The following is a 21,280-nucleotide window of genomic DNA, read 5'->3' as shown; positions in this document are numbered from 1 at the left end:
TCTATGGTTATGTGGCAAGATAGTTCAACAAAATTGTTTATTTTTCTCTCTGACAATCCTGTTCTTACTGAAAAAGAAATGAAAAATGTTTTTGGTTGTTGATGTTGTAGAAAACACGGGCTATCCGTGGGCTATCCTTTATTCTTTTTTTCTCTAGCCTTATCTCTCCCTGCAGGGTTAATCTCAAGCTCTTTGGCTCATGAGTTTACTGCTGTCTTTTACAAAAATAAGTTTCACTCCTCCCCTGCAGCCTGGCACTGAAGTGCCAGGCAGCCCTGGTGCTCTTCTTACCCATGTGACACTTGGGAAAGGCCTTCATCTGTCTCATCTTTGCAAGGGTGGGAGAATGGTTCCTGCTGCCAGCTCAAGCTGCTCTCCTACTGCTGTCTCTCTCCTGGCCTAGCATTTTATTTCATAATGGTATCTTCCATTTGTGAGACTTTGAGGCTCAGGGAGAGAGCTCTGTTCTTCATCTTGTGAAAGCCCAGAATATAGGCTGTTCCCTTTCTTCTGAGCTTTGTCGTCTTGAATCTAAGCCCTGGCCAGAAACAATAGCAACCACTTTTTTTATTTTTTTATTCATACAGAAGGAGATGTACCTTCTGTCCCTACAATGGTGGGACCTCGTAGGTGTTTGCAATCACCAGGTGATTTGCAATCACCAAAAAGCCCCAATTCTGGTCTTCTTGTGCCAGATCTCTTATACCAGGGGTCCTCAAACTTTTTAAACAGGGGGCCAGTTCACTGTCCCTCAGACCGTTGGAGGGTCGAACTGCGGGCCCTGGGACGAGTCAGCTACTAAGTTCGGCGGGCAGCGGTGGCAAAAACACCCAGCAGGCCGCATGTGGCCCATGGACCGTAGTTTGAGGACGCCTGTCTTATACCTTCCCTTGTAAATAAGAGTAGTACTGCCCAGTTCTGCCTTAATGCAGCAGGAGAGACCACTCCTGATTCAGAGACCTGGACACTAACTGCTTCCTTCCCCTGAATTTTCATCATATGTTTTTGTGCGTCTCTAGCCCAGCTCAGCTTTTTGTCTCATAATTATAGCTACAGTATGAATTTCTTTGAAATATTTATAAGTCTTTACTCATATCAAAATGCAACATATATTTCATGATCTGTCACATTTGATCACTGGTAGTGATAAATATATTCGCAAAATGAATGATTGACTCAAAGAAAGAAAAGGCAGCCTAAGTTGGCCTCTGTATGCTTTTGCACAGAGTACTATTGGATATAATGAAGTATGAAGGATAGGATTCAAGAAGACTTCGAGTGTGGAAATTGCTAAGAGTGATAAAGATTATGTTAATAATAGCTAAAATATATTAAACCTTTCCATGTGGCCGACATCGTTCATAATCTCTCCTAATTTACATAGCAACCTGAAAACATAGGTATATTATCTGTTTTATAGATATTGTATTATTTTTCCTTTTTCCATTGCTTACCTTTACACATCTATGATCCATTCTGTGTCTGCCCAAGTACACCTAAAGACATAGGTAGGTATATTATCTGTTTTATAGATACTGTATTATTTACTGAACTTTGTTCAGTTTTTTGGCCAAGGTCACAAAGCTAATAAGTTACTAAGTTAAGATGTCAATCTAGGTCTTTCTGGCTCCAGAAACTAATACTTTATCAGTATTCTGTTTTTCATTCTGAATGAAAAACCGATGGCACGGTTGTCCAAAATATAACCAGAGGACGGAGTGGGGAAGCTTATTTGAAGAAGAAAACGGCACTGAATTAACCCTTCTGAATGTGATGTGAAGGTCAGATAGTAAGAAGAAAATGTCTAGGAGTCAGCTGGAATGGCTCTCAGGAGACAGAATGGGACATCAGTTATATTTAGGTGAGAGCATTTCCGTGATGGCCAAAGCTGTGTGACTGTAAGGTGTGAGCTGTACAAGCTGAGGATTTCTCTTGGGGAAGGGGAGTTTCCTGCTCATCTTACGTGGAACATTCCTTTCCCACAGGTGTTCTTGATAATCCCCAGGCGCAGTGGCTGAGAGTCCCTCTTCGTTGCTGCTGCTGTTTCAGTGTTGGTTTTTTCCAAGTAGGAGAACTAAACCCCTCCTCTACTTCTCTCACTGCCTCTACCTTAGTCTCACATTGAATGGAAGTTACATGTAACACCTGCTTCTTTGGAGGTGTCAGGAGACTGTCCTTGCTGGACAGTAGGCCTCGTGGGTACCTTTTCATCACAAATTCTCTTTTTCTGCTGACACAGGCATCGAATGCCCTAGAGGAGCCCGAAACCTCCCAGGCTTGGTGCAAGAAGGAGAACCCTTCAGTGAAGAAGCTATGCTTTTTACCAAGGAACTGGTTCTTCAACGAGAGGTAGGACATCTTCCTATTGATTCTTGTATGGAGAAGGATGAGAAAACAAGGCTGCCTTGGTCTGACACTTTGCTGCCATGTCAGCGGTCAGTCTGTTGTTTTTTTGCTTTTTCCATTGCTTACCCTTGTACATCTATGATTCATTCTGTGTCTGCCCAAATCTTATTTCTTTGAGCCCTATATCATTGGCCATCTACTCCCAAATTGTTCCTCTCCACTGGTGGTCTAGGATATGTGGTGAACCCCAGGCTAGCCTAGCTGGGATCCTAATGCAGAGCCTACAGCTTTGCATTCCCCCTCCTTGGTGAATTAGCCCAGGCTGCCTGCCTCTAGCTGGATTTAGAAGCTTGACTAACCCTGTCAGGGGCCAATTTTCTTTGAACATTTATTTGTATCTTTGAGTAATTGTATTTCCTGTAGCAGGTTTTCTGACTTAATTTAATTGTATTTCTGTTGCTGCCTGTTGGGCTGGCTCTTGCAGGCAGGAGTTAGGCTCTCATCTGCTGTGGTGTTCTTCTACCTGCTAATTTTGCTCAAGCATCGTCAACAGATCCATCTTCTTTCCTGGAGTATGACAGCCATTCATCCTGCTAGGTGGGCTCAACAGAAACAGTGGGGGAATGTGCTAGACTTAGGATTGGGGATCTGTCTTTGTCCTCGTTTCTTTTACAATCAAATCTATAGAGTCCCTTCAGCTTTCATGCAGTATGATAGTGCATACAGAGCTACAAGAATATGAGGTCCCAGAGGTTATCTCTCTCATGGGAGAGAACTCCATGTGTCTTCCTTAACAGAAGACACGCAGAGTTCTTTACAATATTCAGTGATACGACCACCTGTTTATAACCTTTAGCATCTCATTTTGATTGGAATCACTGGCAAGTACATGTGATAGGTAGAAGTGAGAGGTAGAGGAGAAGAAGCCAGCCCAAGATGCCTATGTTGGACTACCCTGACCTGCAGAGAACCACTGCTTTGACTTCTAACCAAGCAATATTATTCCTGTCAGTTGCCAACAATTTGGGATTTCTCTAGCACTTGCCTTCTCATTTTGTGAAAGAAAAAGTAGTGCTGCAAAACAAATCCTGAATTCTCAGTTCCATTTCCCAAACGTCAGCTGGGAATACCTGGGTATTACATCTGCTTTGTTCGCAATCTAACAATGGTTGGGGTGTTGCAGGGCTCAATTGTATCATCAAATTCACACTGCCCACTCTTGTTTTTGTGAAGATGCTTATGGGTAGAAATCTTCATATTGATATGGACGGTGCCACCCTCCATGTTTTGTAGCTTGAATTTTTATCAGTTAATGATAGCCCACTGCTAGAGAATATTTCAAGAACCTAAACACTCTAGGTGTCCATCAGTACCTTTTGCAGTTTGGGGAGTGGCCCCAATAATCAGGTGAACAAGGCAAATATTGTAGCATTTCCCTCTGACCTTTGTAGGCCTTTGGATAATGAACTGCAAAGTAACAAGCAGGTGAGTCCACTCAAATTTATAATTTACAGACATCACAGAAGATACAGCACAAGACTTTTGTGGGGTTTTGTTGTTATGCTTTGGATAGAGGCAGGAAAATCTATTCATTGGTTTGCCTAGGATATTTGTTGGTGGTTTTCTCACCACTTAACATCTGAATCAAATTTCTCACAGTAGTCATCTGCTTCACATCTCTTGAAGTTTCTTTCCCTTTCTTTTTCAATTCTTATTTTCCCAGCCAGTTTTCTGATCTTGTTTCTGGCCCACTAGTGATATCCAAAAGTACAGGGGGTCAAAGAGAATACTGACTGCTAACAGGAGCAATAGCCAGCTCTTTTATGCAAATAGTTATGGACACCTTACCTTAATCTGTATATTTGGTAACATTTGTTGGAAAGGATCAAGCTTTTCCCCTACCTTCTTTGATGGCCTTGGCATGTGTTTGAGTTTGCAGATCCTTAGTCTAATGCAAAGCTGATTTTTCTTGATTATAGTAACCCTGTCTTTCATATGCATATATTGAGTGTCTCTCAAGAAAGAACCTTTCTGCATATTCGTAGCTGCTTATATGATTACTTGGGCTGGCTATTTTGAAAGTTCTTAGCCATAGGAAATATGAGTATATACTAAACTAGGAATAATTCAAGATTTTAACTAAAGGAACCAGTTGTAGCCAATTTCTCCTGGACATTTTCCTTCATATAATATATGAAAACTGTTTTCTGAACACCATAGAAATAAAGGGAAGTGTTTGTTTTGTTATAGGTTTCTTCATTTACTTTTACCTGGGTAGTACCTTCACTTTTATTTCATGAATGGTCTTGGGAAACATTTCTCTTTGCCCTACTCCCCGCCCCCCCCTCCCCCCACACACACATAAGATCTGTCAAAGGAGAACAGCCTGCTGTGTTGGTACTTCTGCAAGCAGAGTCTTTCCTGCCCTTAGTTAAAGTACCCAGAAATTGCATGTATGCCTGGGTGTGGGCCCATCCCACCTCGCGGAGCTCTTACCTTCAGGGTAGCCTCTGGGCCACAGTACGATCCTGGAATTCTTCTGGTGCTGAGCTGCTGCTGGAATGGCCACCTTTAAACTGTTTTGTTTTGTTTTGTTTTGTTTTGTTTTTATATACCTTGTATCTTTTTCTTGATGATCAGACTTAGTTCAGACAGCCAGACATTTTGAAGATGTGATTGAATCCTTGGCCCTGCCCCATCCTTTCCCTTTAAATTTTAAAATTTGTGTTCCTCGTAGCTTATTTTCCTCTAGGATTTCTCTGTTCCCTGCATGCTTTCCCCAGTTACCATACCTCTACATTATCATAGCATAGAAGCACACAGCTTTAGTGATGTCAGAGTGCTTCCTGGGCCCACTCTGTGTGACCCCACAGAGGCCTATGGAGTTGGACCCCCCTCTTGAAACTGTAAGCTGATTTGAGGAGGCTCTAGAGTGAGAGCAGGACTGTGTAACTAACGGTCACTGGTGCTGAAAAGAGTGATCCCATGTTTTATTAACTGCATCGTGCTGTCTTTTGGTGAGCAGTGCAGGAATCCCTGCCTGTCTCTTCTTCTGTTTGGAGTGAAGAGAAAATTGTAGTCTTTACATCCCATGTCCCCATGTGGAGCTTGCAAATGTTAAGACATGCCTTTTCTCTGCAGTTTCAGGTGATCCCCATGGTCTCAATTCCTTATAATGCTGCTTTCCTTAAGTTTGCTTTACAGTGACACTAGTCAGCACAGAGCTACTGACATTTCTGGCCCCACTAAGCTTCATTTTCCTGACTCACTCTCCTGCTCCTCTTCCATTGCATTTCTTCTTTCTCCATCACTCCACATGTTGCTTCTCCTCATCTATTGATTGCTGTTGGGTTTTGTTCTTTCTTTTCTGTGGGTTTAAAGTCTGGGAAGAATGTTCCAGGTCAGTGGTCTGGGCATTCTGGTGGTACTGCCAGCCTCAGGACAGGAAAAGCAGTCTCATTACCTGATTCTCTTTGTGTCCTTGAAGCCCAGAGCAGCCAAGCAATTCTCAAAGGACTTAACACTTACTTTTACTCAAAGGAAATCCAATAAGTTCAACATTTCTTTCCAGCTTGCCTCAGTTGGCATATAGCAGGAATGGGCAAATCTCACCCACTACTAGTGTTTTTACAAATAAAGTTTCATTGAAACACAGCCATGCTATTTCTTTCATGTATTGTCTATGGCTGCTTTCACACTTACAACACAGTAGTTGTGACAGAGGATATATGGCCTGTACAGCCTAAAATAATCACTCTCTGTTCTTTTTCCAAAAGCATTTTCTGGCCACTGCTGTACAGGGTATGCTGAATTGGGTTCAAATAGCTTGTTGTGACCTAAAAGTGCGAGTTGGCCCTCTTTTCCCCTGCCATTGAGGCTGGACTACTTCAGGATCATACTACATGAGATTATTGTATCTATTTCTATAGCTGTGACTGTGAGCTGAGTGCTCTGTCCCATTGGATAGCATGTGCTTGACGGCACTCCTCCGCCTAAACAGCTGACTCTTTAAGGCAGTTCCCCGCCACCCTGTCAAGGACAGGAAGATCTGGTGTGATTTCCCAGATGGGGAATTGTGCCCATTGCTAGCATCCTCTCAGAAGTAGTGATAAGAGATAGCAGTAGCTAATGGGTAGATAATTTGGCTTAAAAGTGCAAACTCCTAGGTTTTCACACTACTATTTCTTTGTTCTTGGCTATGTGATTCTTTCCTATCTTGGAATTTCTGTTTAAAATACTGATCTAGCAATCCCAAGCCATTTTCTCTTCCTTTGAAGCCCTTCTTTTGAATAAAACAGTGATTGGAGATCTCATCCCCCTTCCTCCAAGGCCAGCTTCCAGCACACACTGATGGGCTGCCGCCTGGGCAGCACTGTGATTGTTGCTGTGTTGGGGAAACCTGAACTTTTAGAGAAACAGCCATAAGGTATTGTTAAAAGATCACTGCCACAATTTAACTCTCTTCACAGTTCCAGGTGTAGGGGGGTGCAGTTCTCAGAGAACAGAGATGATGTATGGGGATTTGGTGATCATTTCCAGGGCCTTTTTCAACGACCCCTATGTCCTCTCTGAGACCTCAGAAATTGCTCTTTGCTGCTGCCTGAAAATGATGTCCTCATGCTGGGCAGCCCCAGCTGAAAACTCAAGACTACTGCCCTGACCTATTTCCCTTCTTCCTGTTGGCATTAAAAGGGAGGATGTCCCCCTGGGGAGCTCATTCTGCAGGCTGCAGTGGCCAGGGCACAGTCCTGGATTTCCTCTCTCTCCCCTACCCCCTGCTTTTGAAAAAACAAACAAAAAGACATAAAAGTGTTACAAGTAACTAGCTATTTGAAGAAAATGTATTTCTGTTTCAGGGGATATGTGGCCCCAGTCATGAATACTGGTATGTATTTATGAAGGGGCATATGTCTGGAAAAAAAAGTTAAAGAAAAAGTGATTTTGTCTCCTTTGTTTTAGCTCCAAATGTGCTGTATTCTGTCTGAAAAGATAACCTGGTCTAAGCAATTTAAAGTTAATCAAAATCTGTGCTCCTTCCCACACCCTCTGTCTTTTCCTCAAATTGTCCTATACATGCTGTGGTGTATACTCTTAGCCCTTTTTATTCCTTCAGTCTGTGCAGGTCCCTTCCCTGTTGAGGAGATACATGGGAGGAGGAACAGTAGCAAAGTTTTGTATCTCTGCATCAAAGTGATGAGAATTGTTCAAGCAGCAGGGAATTCCAAGAGGCTAAAGGATACCTGGTATGGGTGAAGCCAGGGAAACCTGCTCTCCCTGACTGCCATATCCCTTGGGGACCCTCCCTGAGCTACTAATAATTGCCTGTTGGAAAAGCAAGCAGGCTGTCCAGCCATGTTTCATTTATTTGCACAAAGACACCTTATTCCAGATTATCTCAATCACCACCTGAGAAAAAGGGAATATATTATGGTCAAATCTCTCATCCCATGAGGTTTTAAAGGCTCTTGGATGGCTAAGGCCTTTCTTACCTCATACATGCTTGACAGCTCATCACTCACCAGTAGTCTTTAAATTCAGTTTGTTCTTAAGTGTTATTCTTTGAAGAGGGCTCAGCTTAAAAGCAAACAAACAAAAAACCTTTCTGTCTTAATAGTGATGAAACCTTAGTTTTATATAGTATTTTCTAGTTTAAAAGTGTTTTCATATTGGGTGGCGCCTGTGGCTCAGTGAGTAGGGCGCCGAACTCATATACCAAGGGTGGTGGGTTCAGACCCAGCCCCGGCCAAACCGCTACAAAAAAATAGCCGGGTGTTATGGCAGGCACCTGTGGTCCCATCTACTCGGGAGGCTGAGTCAAGAGAATCGCCGAAGCCCAGGAGTTGGAGGTTGCTGTGACCTGTGTGACACTGCCACGGCACTCTACCGAGGGCGATAAAATGAGACTGTGTCTCTAAAAAAAAAAGTGTTTTCATATCTAATATTTCATTTTAATCTCATAGCAAACTATAAGAAAAATATTATCTGAGTTTTATAGTCCAGGAAACAGAGATATACAATAACTTGCCTCTATTTGCAATGCTAGCAACAGGACAAATATTAAAACTCAAATGTCTGCGTTCCAAATCAAGTGTTTATTCTCCCCCAAATTTTGCCAGTTTTCCTATTAGAAGGTAATCTTTCTTTTAGTCATATTTTATCATTTTTCAACCCTAGAATATCTGAAACTAATTAAAGAACTAGTAAAGGACATCCCTAAAGGTTCATCAATAAGAGTCCATGTTGTGTAAGGCATGGATTCTGATTGTGAGGACCTGCCAGACCACAGAGGAATTTGAGAGATTTGCTGTGGCTACACCTCCCCTAAATAGTCACTTTGCTCTTGTCACAGTTCTTTTTTCTTGTGACTGCCTGATTCCTGCTTCATCTATTATTAGACCCTTGTGGACCTTACTTTTTTATGTAGTGGCTGCTTAATTTCCATTTGCTCATGTGTATCCATGTTCTTATTTCTAATCTTTTTTAAAAGAAATCTGACCATGTAAGTACATTTGTTTAACAAGATACAATTCCCTGTTGCCTCTGGGAAAAAGTCTCCTCTCCTTAGTTTATAGATAATCTTGTTTACCTGTCCAACCTTGTGTCCGACTACTGCAGCATACTTTATAATTTGTACCTTACCAGAACAGACCTATTATACTCACAGTTCCTCTTATATATTACTATGTTTTATCCCTGTTATCTCTCGGTAGACTTGTGCTCTCCACACAGCAGAGCAATCATCCCCCTTCTTTGCTTTCTTATTCATACCTCTTCCTTGAGTCCAGTGCCTTTTTTCAGAAACTTTCCCTTGCTCTTTCAGGATGGGTAAAATGTCCTTCCTTTGGTCCCCACCACACCCTGTGGGTGCATCTATCATGCACTTACCAACAGTATTGAAGGGATCTATGACCAACATCTCTCCACACTAGACCATAACCTCTTCAAGGACAGGAATCATATCTTGTCTTTGAACCAGTGCCTAGTATATAAGAGATACTCAGTAAATGGGTATTTGTTAAATCAACTAATTGACTTCCTGTGACCTAATTTTACAGATTAAGGGGTAAGTCCTGTTCTTTTTTCTTTATAGTTCTTTGGGAATGTGCTCTAAATTTGCCATTTGTAGAGGAGGGAGGGAGGCTTTAGAGTACTGAGGATGGACATATTGACTGCTAATTCAGGAACTTATCATTGAAAAAGTCCATAACCTAGATCTGACTACCACTTACTATAGGACCTTCACCTCCTTCGGTCTCTTTATCTGTTTAAAGGTAATGAGATAATGATGTATAAGTGAGTATTTTGAAAACATTGTAGTGTTCAAATAGAAACTGTTAGTGTTCCTTCACTCTCTGAATATGTGCTACCTACCTCTCCCTCCCTGGTATGTTTCCTGTCCTCTGCTTTTGTGGATTAGTTTATTAAATAAGGTGAAGAGTTTAATTTGAAGTTGAGGTCAACAAATTCCTATCTGGAGACGGGCTATATGCGCTATGTATACCAGGCTGTTATCCTCCCACCTACAACCCCTTCCTTTCTGAGCTCCTGGCCTTTGCCAAGTACTTCGAATCCCATTCCAGTCTGTAAATGAAAGGGGCATCACCATGAAAAAAGATCAAATAATAATTTAGAATGGAAGATGCTGTCCCATTGCCCTTTTTTGCACCTGGCTGCTAGGTCTCCCTTGTAAGGTAGCTTAGTCTCCAGTCACTGGTGGCCTGCCCTGAGCAAACTCAGCAGCATATGCTGATGGGTGCCAACAGTGTGCTAGCTCCAGTGGGATTCCTCTCTGGAAAGCTGCTGGCTCAGCTAGGCTGTTTCCCTATTCTTCTGCTTAGAACTTTCATAGCCAGTCAAGCATAGAAGTGCATTCATTCTTCTGAAATAGTTACTGCGCATAATTTTTCATTGGCTTGGCCAAGATCCTGTTACCTATAATTATGTCATACATGCTGACTGGTGTAGGTTTAATAGGCTTCACTGCCCTCCAGAGGCTAGTGTTTATATTCCAGGCTGACTGTTGGGATTAGGGGTAGAATAGGCATGCTTTAGGACCACAAGAGATTTTGGCTTCTTGGGACAGGTAGAAAGATCTCAAGGATATAATTCTATCATAGGGAAGAAAATCCTCTTCAGCAGAAGCATTTCTTCCCTCTCCCTAGGGAATTGTTCCCTACTATAATAAATTCTTCTTTTAGAGACATTTACATTTTCTCCACCAGGTCAATTTGTTTTTCTTATCACTGTTCCTATCAGAAAGAGGAAGAAAGAAATATATAGTTCTTAGATTTGACAATTTCACTTTCTTCCCCTAAGTAGAAGCAGTAGAACCTTGGCAGTGCCAAGACTATCCTGGCACTTACTTTTCCTCTCCATCTTTAGTTCTGACTCAGCTCAATCCTAGAGTAAAGATGAGAAAGGCTCTAACATGATTTCTTCTTGTATTTTTTTTTCTTTTTTTTTTTTTTTTTTTTTTGGCCGGGGCTCGGTTTGAACCTGCCACCTCCAGCATATGGGGCTGGCACCCTACTCCTTTGAGCCACAGGCGCCACCCTCTTCTTGTATTTTTTACTACAGAGGTCCATAGTACTTACTTTATATCTCATCTAAATTGATGCCTGGTCATGAGGATAGTGAGCTGTGAATGCCATTGTATTTACTGGTTCATACATGGTCCTGAGAATCCTTGAGACAGACCCTTGTGAACCCTTGCTACTCAGTGCTCTTTGCTGTTGTCCACCCATCTTATACTAAATGAGGTTCTTTAGGAGCCATCCCTAAAGGAAGGAAGACAGCTGTTGCCAGGCACATTCAAATCCTGGACTGCCTTCCTTATGTGCACATAGGGCCTATGACCCACAACAAATAAGAAAATGTTATCAGGAGGAGAGTCCCCCAGTAAGGTTTGTGCTAGGAGAGCTGGGTGCCATTCAGGAGTATCAAGTGCTCCTAGTAACAATTCCTGCTTTCTCTTACCTCCTCAATCATCCTGAATATTCACTGCTTCTTGAGCTTTGGTGAGGGTTCTCTAAAAAAAAAAAAAAAATGCGAGCTAATATTCTTAATGTATAACAAAGAGCTGAGGATAACTGGCTCAGTTTTTTCTTTGTTTGTTTTGACAAGGTCTTGCTCTGTCATGCGGGCTGGAGTGCAGTGGCACTAACATGGCTCACTGAAACCTCAACACTCCCCACCCCAACTCAAGTGATCTTCCTGCCAAGTAACTGGGAGTATAGGCATGTGCTACCACACACAGCTGATTTTTTTAATTATTACTTTTATAAAGACAGGATTTTACTGTGTTGCCCAGGCTGAGAATTTTTGTATTTCAGGTGAAATACCTTATTGTAAACTCTTTCCACTTCCTTCTCAAAGCCTAATTTGGAATTATCTTCTGACAAGCAGATATTTTACAAACTAAAGGTGACCTCATGCAGACCTGCCTATTACTGGTTTTTGGAAGAGCTTCTGCACCTAACACACTGGCTAACTCCCATGCAGCCTTGTGAGCTCTCACATGTTTGGAGTGTCTTCAGGCCTCCTGCCTCCCTGCTCTATTTATCCTAAGCATTATAAGCCATGCCCACTGTCTGAATTTCCTCCTTGAAGTTACATAATTCAACTCAGTATTTTTTTATATACTACAACTCATAATATACAATAGCAAGACTACCTGAGCCACCAGCAAATCATAAGCAGATTACAGATTGCATTTGTTCTGGGGGTAATACAAACATTCTGATGTTTTACATGTGACTCCCCCCAAGGACACAGGAGTAACTGTTCTGGTGGATGAGTTGGCTTTAACCCTGCTCTCTTCTTGCATGCCTACTCCCTTTGTCTATTGCCAAGGACTTGAAGACAACCCCTGTGTTCCACCCTTGGCTTTATTGATGAACTTCCCACCTGCTACTCCACCCGTGACAGTTTCTGGTCAGCTGAACTTAAATGGATTTTGAAAATAAAAGTGACTAATGGTCTGTTATGAAATTCTGTGGTACATGAAATAAGATTATGAGGAAGCTTGAGAATTAGCAGCAGAGATATCCTAACCTGCTCAAACAACATGTGTCACATAGTCAGAAAGGAATAGTTCATTCTTAGACTCCTCATCAAGACATGGAAGGGCAGTAGAACTTTTCCTTCTTGGTTATTTAAAAAAACTCTGTTAGTAACATGAAAAGTCAGATCTGGATTCTCATTCCAGCTTCAGCATGTCCTGTGTGACCTTAGGACACGATCCTTACCCTCTCTAAACCCAGGGCAATCTCAGTGACTAGTATTTTACAGTGCAGCAGCCCTGCTAAACCTAACTGCCTTGCCTTTGAGGGTACCTTCTCAAGGTATTTGAAAAGGTATTTGGTTATTGTGAAAAGAAAGTATGTAAAGTGTTCAACACAGAACCTGATAGATATTAACCATTCAGTGAACTGCAGCTTATGGCATCATTTATATTATTATTAACAGACATTCTCTGAGTTGAACTAAAAACTAGGATTTGAAATTCATTATAGACAAAACATTATACCCAAGCAGAGTCATAGGCTGAGTATATGTATGTATGTTGTGAGCAGCATTCACATTAGAATCAGCAAAAAACAATCCTCTCCAGTATTCTTCACCTCCCAAATCTGTCCTGTTTAAGCCAGTGATGGCAAATACACATATGCTCCCACATTTAATCTAACTGCCTACCTGTGCCAGATGTTGCCAATAAGTCACAGCTCTACTTCAGCTTGGGGCTCTAATCTTTCTCAAAACAGGGCTCCTCTAAACTAATACCAGTTGGGTGGATTTGGCACTTGCATGGAAGCCCGTTTTCTATCCTTGGTCTAAGTTCACATAAGAGTGTTTTTTTGACCTTGAGGGCCAGTCTAAGTAAGGTAAGACAGTTGCTCTTTTTTAGATTCTTTCTGCATGATCTGACACGTTAGGTAGTATCACACTCAGTGGAAAAGGAAAGATCTGGAGGTGATGCCATTGAGAATCCTCTTCTAGACTTCATTATGGACTGATAAGGCCAACCCTCACCAAGAGTGAGTAGTGAAGCCAGGGATTTCACAGATATTTCATAGATGAATAAGGAATAATGGCTTTAGTATCTTTGCCACAAATTCAGGACTGCCATGGGGGGTATTTGGAGAATGATCTGGCAGCATCAGGGCTACATTCCCCTTATTGCTATAACTTGAAAAGTAAGGATACCTATCTAGATGGCCTATCTAGATCCTGGCAGGCTCAGGCTTCCTTATCTTCTGATGGAGTGGCAGTGCCCCTTTTTGTCCTCATGCTGTCTTACCACAACCACTGCAGTCTAAGATTGCCATGGGTCTATTTCGATCTGCATTAAGTTGGAAAGTTGGAAGATAGCATAGTGCCAGCAGGAGCTATGTAGAAAGATCTAGCTGTTAACTAGGACTGAAACGGATAGGAAATGAACCCCAAAAAGAATCATTTGGGATGGTCATTACAACAAAAACAGCTATATGGATAGCAGGATGGCTGCTACTTTTCTTCCCAGGTTAGCATAAAGCCTTCCTTTTCACCCTTTCCCTTCTCATGATGCAGTGGAATTCTTTTTAATGGTTACCAGAAAAGGGTCTTGTCATTGGACATACAGCTAAAAGTAGATCATGCAGATAAGAACTGTAGGTCTCTACAGTGCTTGCAGTGCTGGGGTGCTGTTGCCTCTCTAGTTAAATAAATTTAAAACCACTGACCCAGAGTTTTTATAGCAGTGCTTCAGCCTTATATGAGGACATGCAACAAATAGTCCATTACCACTGATTGGATATGGATTTTTGGCCTGGCCACCTGCCACTTGATAATTTTAGAATAGGGTCACTTTTGGAACTGAAAGATACCTTGGAGGAGGAGACTGGTGTTTGCTAAATAGTTGCTTCTTATCGTCATGCACTCTACCTCCAGAGTCGGGGGCCAGTTTCATGGCCTACCTGGCAGAGAAGGCCAGAGCTCCTTCCTCATCAGCTTCCAGGGCTGCAAACGTGGCCATTTCCAAACACCCAGGGTGCACTTAACCACTTCCTCCTTCTAATCTCAGCACTTCCACTCTAAACACATCAGCAGCTTTGTAACTTACTTTTTTTTTTCTCTCCGTTTCAGCCCTTCAGGTATTTGTGGGAGGAAGGTGGGGACACTGGCAAACTGTGGTATCACTGATTTCAGAATGATACATTTGCACCCTGAGTCATGGTCTCTGGAGAATCCTCTAAGCAAGAGTTCCAAGAGCTTTCTGAAGGGCCCGCATTCTCCCACACTAGTGATAGCCCGGCCTTAGTTTCACCGGGATGCAAAATGGGAGTATTAACCCTTCTCCTGCCTTGAGAATGCTGAAAAGTGAACACTCAGGTGTGGCAGGGAGTCTTCCGAGGCACTTTTAGGTACAGGTGACATGCTTGAGGGTGCTGTGGGACCTGGAAAGGGATCTCTGGTCTGATAGTTTCTTCTTTCACTAGCATCTGCATAATTAGGCCTAATCGGTAGAATAAGAGAGCTGCTGGGACTCTGACATCTGACCATTTTTTTCTTCCACTGGGCTAACTTTGGTCTGTATTCCCTTTTCTCTGCCATGAAATATGTCTGTTGCATTGGCTTTTCCTTAAGAGAAGCAGTGTACTGAATTTGATTTTTGATAAGCAGAATATTCTAAATAGAACCTGTCTCAGAGGACTTAAGTGTTCTCTCAGTCATCTTTGTAGTCTACTGGTTGGTCAAAGCCCTGAGTTGCAAATGCTGAATGTAATGTCTTTGTGTCATGGATTGTTGTGCCCATCTGTTATAACACTATGTCTTGTTTCCTGGTTGGCTATATAAGACCTATTTACATACACAGTTTGTCTTCTTGCCAGAGTATCATCAGTATCCCTATACCATGGAATTACCAGCAGACTTCTTAACATTTTGGCCCAGACCTCTGATATTTGTGCCATGTCTTTCAAGGACAGGCCTGTGCCCCAGAAGTCATATCATACTTGAACATAATAAAGATCATGAGATAGTTTCGCCTTATTTTCTGCCTGTATGTATTTTCTTGGCATGTGACCTAAGAGCAGGTTTAGGTAGAAATTGCCCTTGAAGTTTTAGATTCTTAATTTCCTATCTAGAAGTACAGTCAGTTGTTGAGATAGCCATGCCCAGGCCAACACCACTAAAGGATGGCAACGTAAAAAATTTATGAGACCTTGGGATCCACAGCACCTCTCAATATAAGAATCTGGCCTTATATCAAGAGAAATCATATGGTTCCACATGCCCTTTGGCCCTGGTGATACATCATACCAGTGCATGCGGTGTAGAGGGACGCATTGAAACAGCTCTCCGTGGCCCAGCCCCTCCAGGTGCAAGACAGACCTCCTCATGCCTCACTCACCCAGTGACTGGAAGACAACCTCCAGGAAAATATAGTAGCCTCACATAGCCCAGACTTCCTTCCTTCCTTCCGCCCTTCCCTTCTTCCCTTCCTCCCTTCCTACCTTCCTTCCTTTCTTTCTCCCACCCCTATGTTTCTGTAATTTGTATAGTATTGTTGAGAGGTGTTGAAGAGATCAATAGCAATTCACCTTTTCCCTTATTGATTAAAGCAACACCCAGAAAAAACGGCAGGCAATACCAATCCATTTATCATAAGCCATACATTTTCTACCAAGTCACCAGTGACCTCTTCCTCTGCCTGTTACATTGTTGATTTGCAATTGGGTTACTCCCATTTCCAAGTTGCTTTTATGGGGATGACGCTGTAATTGGCTCCTGTGATAAAAGCTAGGTGAGGGAGGAGACTACAAGTATTGAACAGGAAAATTGCTGTGGGGTCTTTTCTTTGGTGCTGTGACTTTATTTGAGGAGCTCACCACATGGGTTGTGCTCTTGAGCAGAGGCATCATGACAGAAGTTGCTGTCTCACCCATCCTTTCTCCAGTAGCACCCCCTCCTCCGATGTGACATTTTTCTAAAGGGCACAGCCTTCCTTTGTTATCTGTTTTTCCACAGAATGTAAATTGAGCATGGTGAGTGAAAAGTCCATGACTCCTATGAATTGGCTCCATTTTTGCTAAAGGTGCAAAGGTTCTGTTATTCCTTTTATAAGCCTGTATGTAGTAGCTTTGGCACACCCAAATATGGGGAGTATGTGGGCCTCAGAGTCAGGTCTTGGTGCAGTTGGGAATGAGGAAAGAGCTCTTATTCTTAGGAGGTTCTATATCTAGCAGAGGGTGAAAAGTAGAAAGAGTTTTTATCATCATCTTTCTCTACCATGGAAACAAGCAAACATAGAGAGGACATATGTATCTTTCATTCACACTCACAGGGAAGACTCTCTGACTCTCACTCAGGAAAGGAATACTTTACCTCATCCTCTCAAATAATGATATTTTAGCTGCCAAACTGCATTGTAAATGGCAAATACTTATTAGTCCACTCAACTGGTGGAAAGACCAGGGTTCTTTGAATCTCAAGACTCTTAAAAGGGACGTCAGCATTAACTACAAAGCCCAAGGTTGGTTAACCCAGCTCCTGCTTCTCTTTGATACATCCTATTTTGAATTTTCTTGGTTCTTACACAGAAGGGACTATTGTCTACCATGACCATTGTGATTATTAGACCCTCTTAACCCTTCCACAGTCCTGAGGTTTGCTTTCATAGCATAAGGTGAGCCAATACCCAGAAATTCTTGCATGTGTAGATTTTTGGCAGAGAGCTAATATTCAGAAGCATATCTGGATAACCCTGCTCAGCCACTTACCTGAGTGGGCAGTTAATGGTGACCAGTGGGAATGGCAGTTCCCATAGGTGGTGGTTGCCATCAGAAGGTTGCAGCCTCTTACATCAGGCCCAGCACACAGTCAGGCTTCTTCAGAGGAGCACTGCCATCTCAGTCATGTTTCCTGATTCCTGAGTGCCCACTGGGTTGAGGTCACTATTTTGGATGCCCCTCTCCCAGTAGGCAGATTTTGTTAGAAACCCAGTCACTATGTCAGGTAGTTCTGCAATCTGGATGCCAGACCAGGAAAAGGCAGCTTGCTCTCTGTGAAGCTGGTTAATTACATGTGAAGCTGCCAGCAGGATGATTGTTTTTTTCTCATGGATCATTAATAAACCATTCTAGCCTGACAGTTCCATCATCTTCCTCAGCTTTTTTAGACAGGTCTTCCTCCTTTTTAGACTAAAACTTTTAAAAATGGCTGGAAATGGCAAGAGGGAGAGAAAAGAAGGATCTATTTCCATTTAATGCACATTTTTCTTCAAAGCTGGGAAGTGGCCCCTGCTTTCAGATCATCTTGGCAACTAGAGTACAAAGGGTTCAAGGCTTGCCATGGGTGGGAAGTGCTAGTGGCTCAGCTCCTAATATTTGCAGTAAACTACAGACCAGGCATGATTTGGAGACAAGGGAACTAGTGCGGCAGATGGCAAATAGTCCTGCTCCACTGGGGCTCGAGATACAAACCATCTTCTTCCTTCAGCCAAAGCAGCCTCATTCCTGCTATGCCTGCATACAGAAAGCATTTCTGATTTTTTAGAAACTCCTTTTTTAGGCAAAGACGGAAGAAGGCAAAGCAACTATAATATGGGAAACTCAATCTAGTTACAAACATTTCCTTGTCAAACAAACTAAAATAGAGCATTTCCTTTGTTGGCTAAAAGAATTTAGAATAGATATCTACTTTTCTCCATAGAGTACTGAGTGCAAAAATAATAAACAGATTATAAATAGAAATGAGTATGACCCATTCAGTTTCCAAGGACTTAGGCATCCAGCCTTCATAATACTGAATTGGAGCATTTTATAGCTATAAAGACTCTAGAGGTTATATAGTCCAATCCAAACATTTCACAGTATTTGAGAAAACTGAGACATGAAGAAGTTAATTACTTGGGCACATTCACTTAGTAAATTCCCAGTAGAGCTGAAGTCTCACATCCCCATTGTATTGCTCTCCCCTTTATCCCCACAGTGCCTCCCAGACAACAGCCACCAACACCTGATCATCCACCACTTGAAGTAATAATTTGAGAATATGACAGTAGCATATAAAAGGGAGTAAGTGATGTGACAGAGGCAGACAGAAGAAGTAAACAAGTGAATCCTCTTTAAATTGTATTATTTAGTGAAAAAAGGACAGGAGGCTAAGTCAGATGAAGTCATCTGGGGCCCTTGGCTTTCTTTAAGGAGACTCTTCCTAGATAGGGGTGCAAAGGTAACTACACACAGGATAAGAAGGCATGCCAGAGAGGGCGGAATACAGGTGTCTGACAGACCTGGAATTTTCCACTGCTTTTCCTGATACGCAATTATAGAAAAGCTGCTGTCTACTCATGCCAAATCTATGCTTCAGACAAGCCTAAAGGAAACGACCAAGGAGTGCTAAACTATTATGAGGGATTTTTTTTTATTCTTTTTTTTTTTTTTTTCTGAGTCAGGGATTATACTCTTAGTTTATTATGAGAGTTGAGGGGAGGTCAAATTGCCTAGTTAGGATTGTCCTTGAATTCCCTAGGTGGGACTTCAGCTCAAGTACTATGTTCTGGTCAAATTCAGACAGGGCACTGAGTAGCACACAGGTGCCACCCCTTTTGAAATCCCAGTATCCTGTGCTCTTGGTCCCATTTCCTGTATTCTCACAGAAGGCTGATTCAGCAGCTGGGCCATTTAGTCTGAGGTTGGGAGTTTCTTCCAGTCTGTAGCTGAAGCTGGTTACCCATCTTATTAGCAGTGACGTCTATTTGTCTTTTAAGGGGTTATCAAGTAGGGGAGAAACAGATCTCATTTTCCAGCAATTTTGATTTTATTAACTCTGATTGCACCCCCACCCTTTTCCAAAGCACAGCTAAATGGAGCTAAACACACACACAAGGGCTATATTTAGTCCTGATGGTGTGGTAGAGTAGAAAAGGCACAAACATAGAAGTTTATCTGCTACCTAGTAAACACAGGGAGGTGTCAGGGCTGGAGAATTCAATAGTGATAATAAGCATTTATATGGTGCAATGACAACTTTGATACAGGCCATAATTTTCTGGGGACTGCTATTAATTGTGCTTCTGCCTGTGAACGGCCCCCTGGTGAAGGGCTTGGAATGCCATGCAAGATAGGGTATATTAAACATCAATTAAAACGGCATAAAATAGAAACCAAATAAAATAGGCAAAGGTCAGAGTGGCTGTGAACACACAGACAAGGCGCTGGGAGAAGGGTTAGGACCTGTGAGCCTAGTGCACTGGTGGATTCGTGTAACCAGGTACTCTTAGCTTCTTTGAGCTAAAGGTTTAGGAGGCTTGCTAGGCAGTGAATTATGGTACCCTCTACCTTTTCTAAGTTCAATTCTTCCTCAAAGGGGTTTCAGAAACTGCTCATTTTAGCCAGCAAGGGATGAGAGAAGACAGCCACAGTCTACTAATGCTAACAAAACTTTCTGTGTGATGGAAATGTTCTTTATCTATGCTGTCCAAATCAGTAGCCACTAGCTACACATAGACATTGAGCACTTTAAATGTGGTTAGTGAACCTAAGGAATACAATATTTAATAAAATTTAGTTAATTTTAATTTAAATAGCCACATGTGAAGAGTAACCACCATATTGGAGAATGTATAGGACTCTAGATAGGCCCTTGCCCATTGGGTACTCTGAAAATGTGATTTCCATAGTGATTCTACAACAAATCTCTACCTTCCCCATACCAGTGAGTGTGTCTTCTCAATACTTTTTTTTTTTTTACCATTACCCCTCATGCCCTTGACATAAAGTTCCAAATTCTTTTATAAGGGTCACACACAGTGCCATGAAGTGAGAAAGGAGTTCAATGCCTGAATCAAATTAGACAGCCTTGGCCTTATCCCCTAGTCAAGCTAATACTAGGTATCTCCCACTCTCCCAGAAAGAAAAGAAGGAAATGGCTTTGGATCTCTGCTGAAAATCGCAGATCTGTGGAGTTGTCACTGTTCCCACTGAACATCTGATTCAATTGCTGAGTCTAACCCTTGAGTTTCCCAGAACTGCAGGGATTGCAGAATTGCCAGGTCATCCACGCAACACTCTTCTGACATTCTTTGTTTCTTTTGGCTACTGAAATGAAGATACCTTTTTCCCATAGCTCTGACAACACTTGTTGAATGCTTATAATGAATTCACTCATTAGGATGACATAGTATAGTGGAAAGAAGAACCATGCTTGCAATCAGAAATCCCATGTTTAAGTACTGACTTTCATTTACTAACTCAGTGACCTTGACAAAATCATTTCACCGCCTTGAGGCTTCATCTTCCACAATAAAAATGAGTGTGTTAGACTAAATGACCTGTGGTATCAGAGGACATAGAAAGAGGTCCTTGTTGCCATGAAGCCCTATGCCTCCACGCAGTCTCCGTCTTTAGATGTCAATCTGCATTTAAGCAGCCCTTTCCGGAGGCCACCCAGAGGCTTCAAGTGTACCTAGTTACCACTCACTAACTACAAGTTGTTGTCCAGCACCACAGACATGCCCTCACCCAGACTGCTTTACATTATTGCCTCTAGTGGTTTCTGCACTATGGGAACCCCAGGGAAGCCAAGAACAGTTTCCAAGATGTCATTTGAGCCCAATTGCAGAAGAGAGCAAGGCATTTCTTGGATTAGGTAGTGGGTCCATAAAAAGGGACTTGGGAGCTACCTGAAGTATGCAGATGTCCATGCTGGCTCACTGGCTGTTTGCCAGCCCTTCTCCACCCAGCAGTCAGTAGTCACTATTCCAGGATTGTCCCCAGCCTCCCAGAGCCCCTGTGGAGCTGCCAACACTGCACAGCTCACAAAGGGCCTTGTAGCATCTCTAATTGAGGAGCTGGTGAGCAGACGCCCTCAGTAGAGGTATTTTTAGCTACAATAATACAGCCTCATCTTTTTGTAGGATGTTTTGTTTGGTTATTTGTTTTTTGTTTGTTTG

General features: G+C 42.3%; 1 protein-coding gene across 1 annotated transcript in view; it reads left to right on the top strand.

The window, feature by feature from the left end:
• The window catches only part of SND1 (staphylococcal nuclease and tudor domain containing 1), a 458,234-nt gene that overhangs the window by 351,579 nt on the left and 85,375 nt on the right, over positions 1-21,280 (top strand). The window contains exon 16 of the mRNA XM_012805151.2: positions 2,240-2,349. Coding sequence (XP_012660605.1) covers positions 2,240-2,349 — 110 coding nt within the window. The remainder of the gene's footprint in view (positions 1-2,239; positions 2,350-21,280) is intronic.

The sequence above is a fragment of the Otolemur garnettii genome, unplaced genomic scaffold (assembly GCF_000181295.1).
Source record: "Otolemur garnettii isolate 467f Iridium unplaced genomic scaffold, OtoGar3 scaffold00037, whole genome shotgun sequence".
Lineage (NCBI taxonomy): Eukaryota > Metazoa > Chordata > Mammalia > Primates > Galagidae > Otolemur > Otolemur garnettii.
This window is presented reverse-complemented; position numbering and strand designations above follow the sequence as displayed.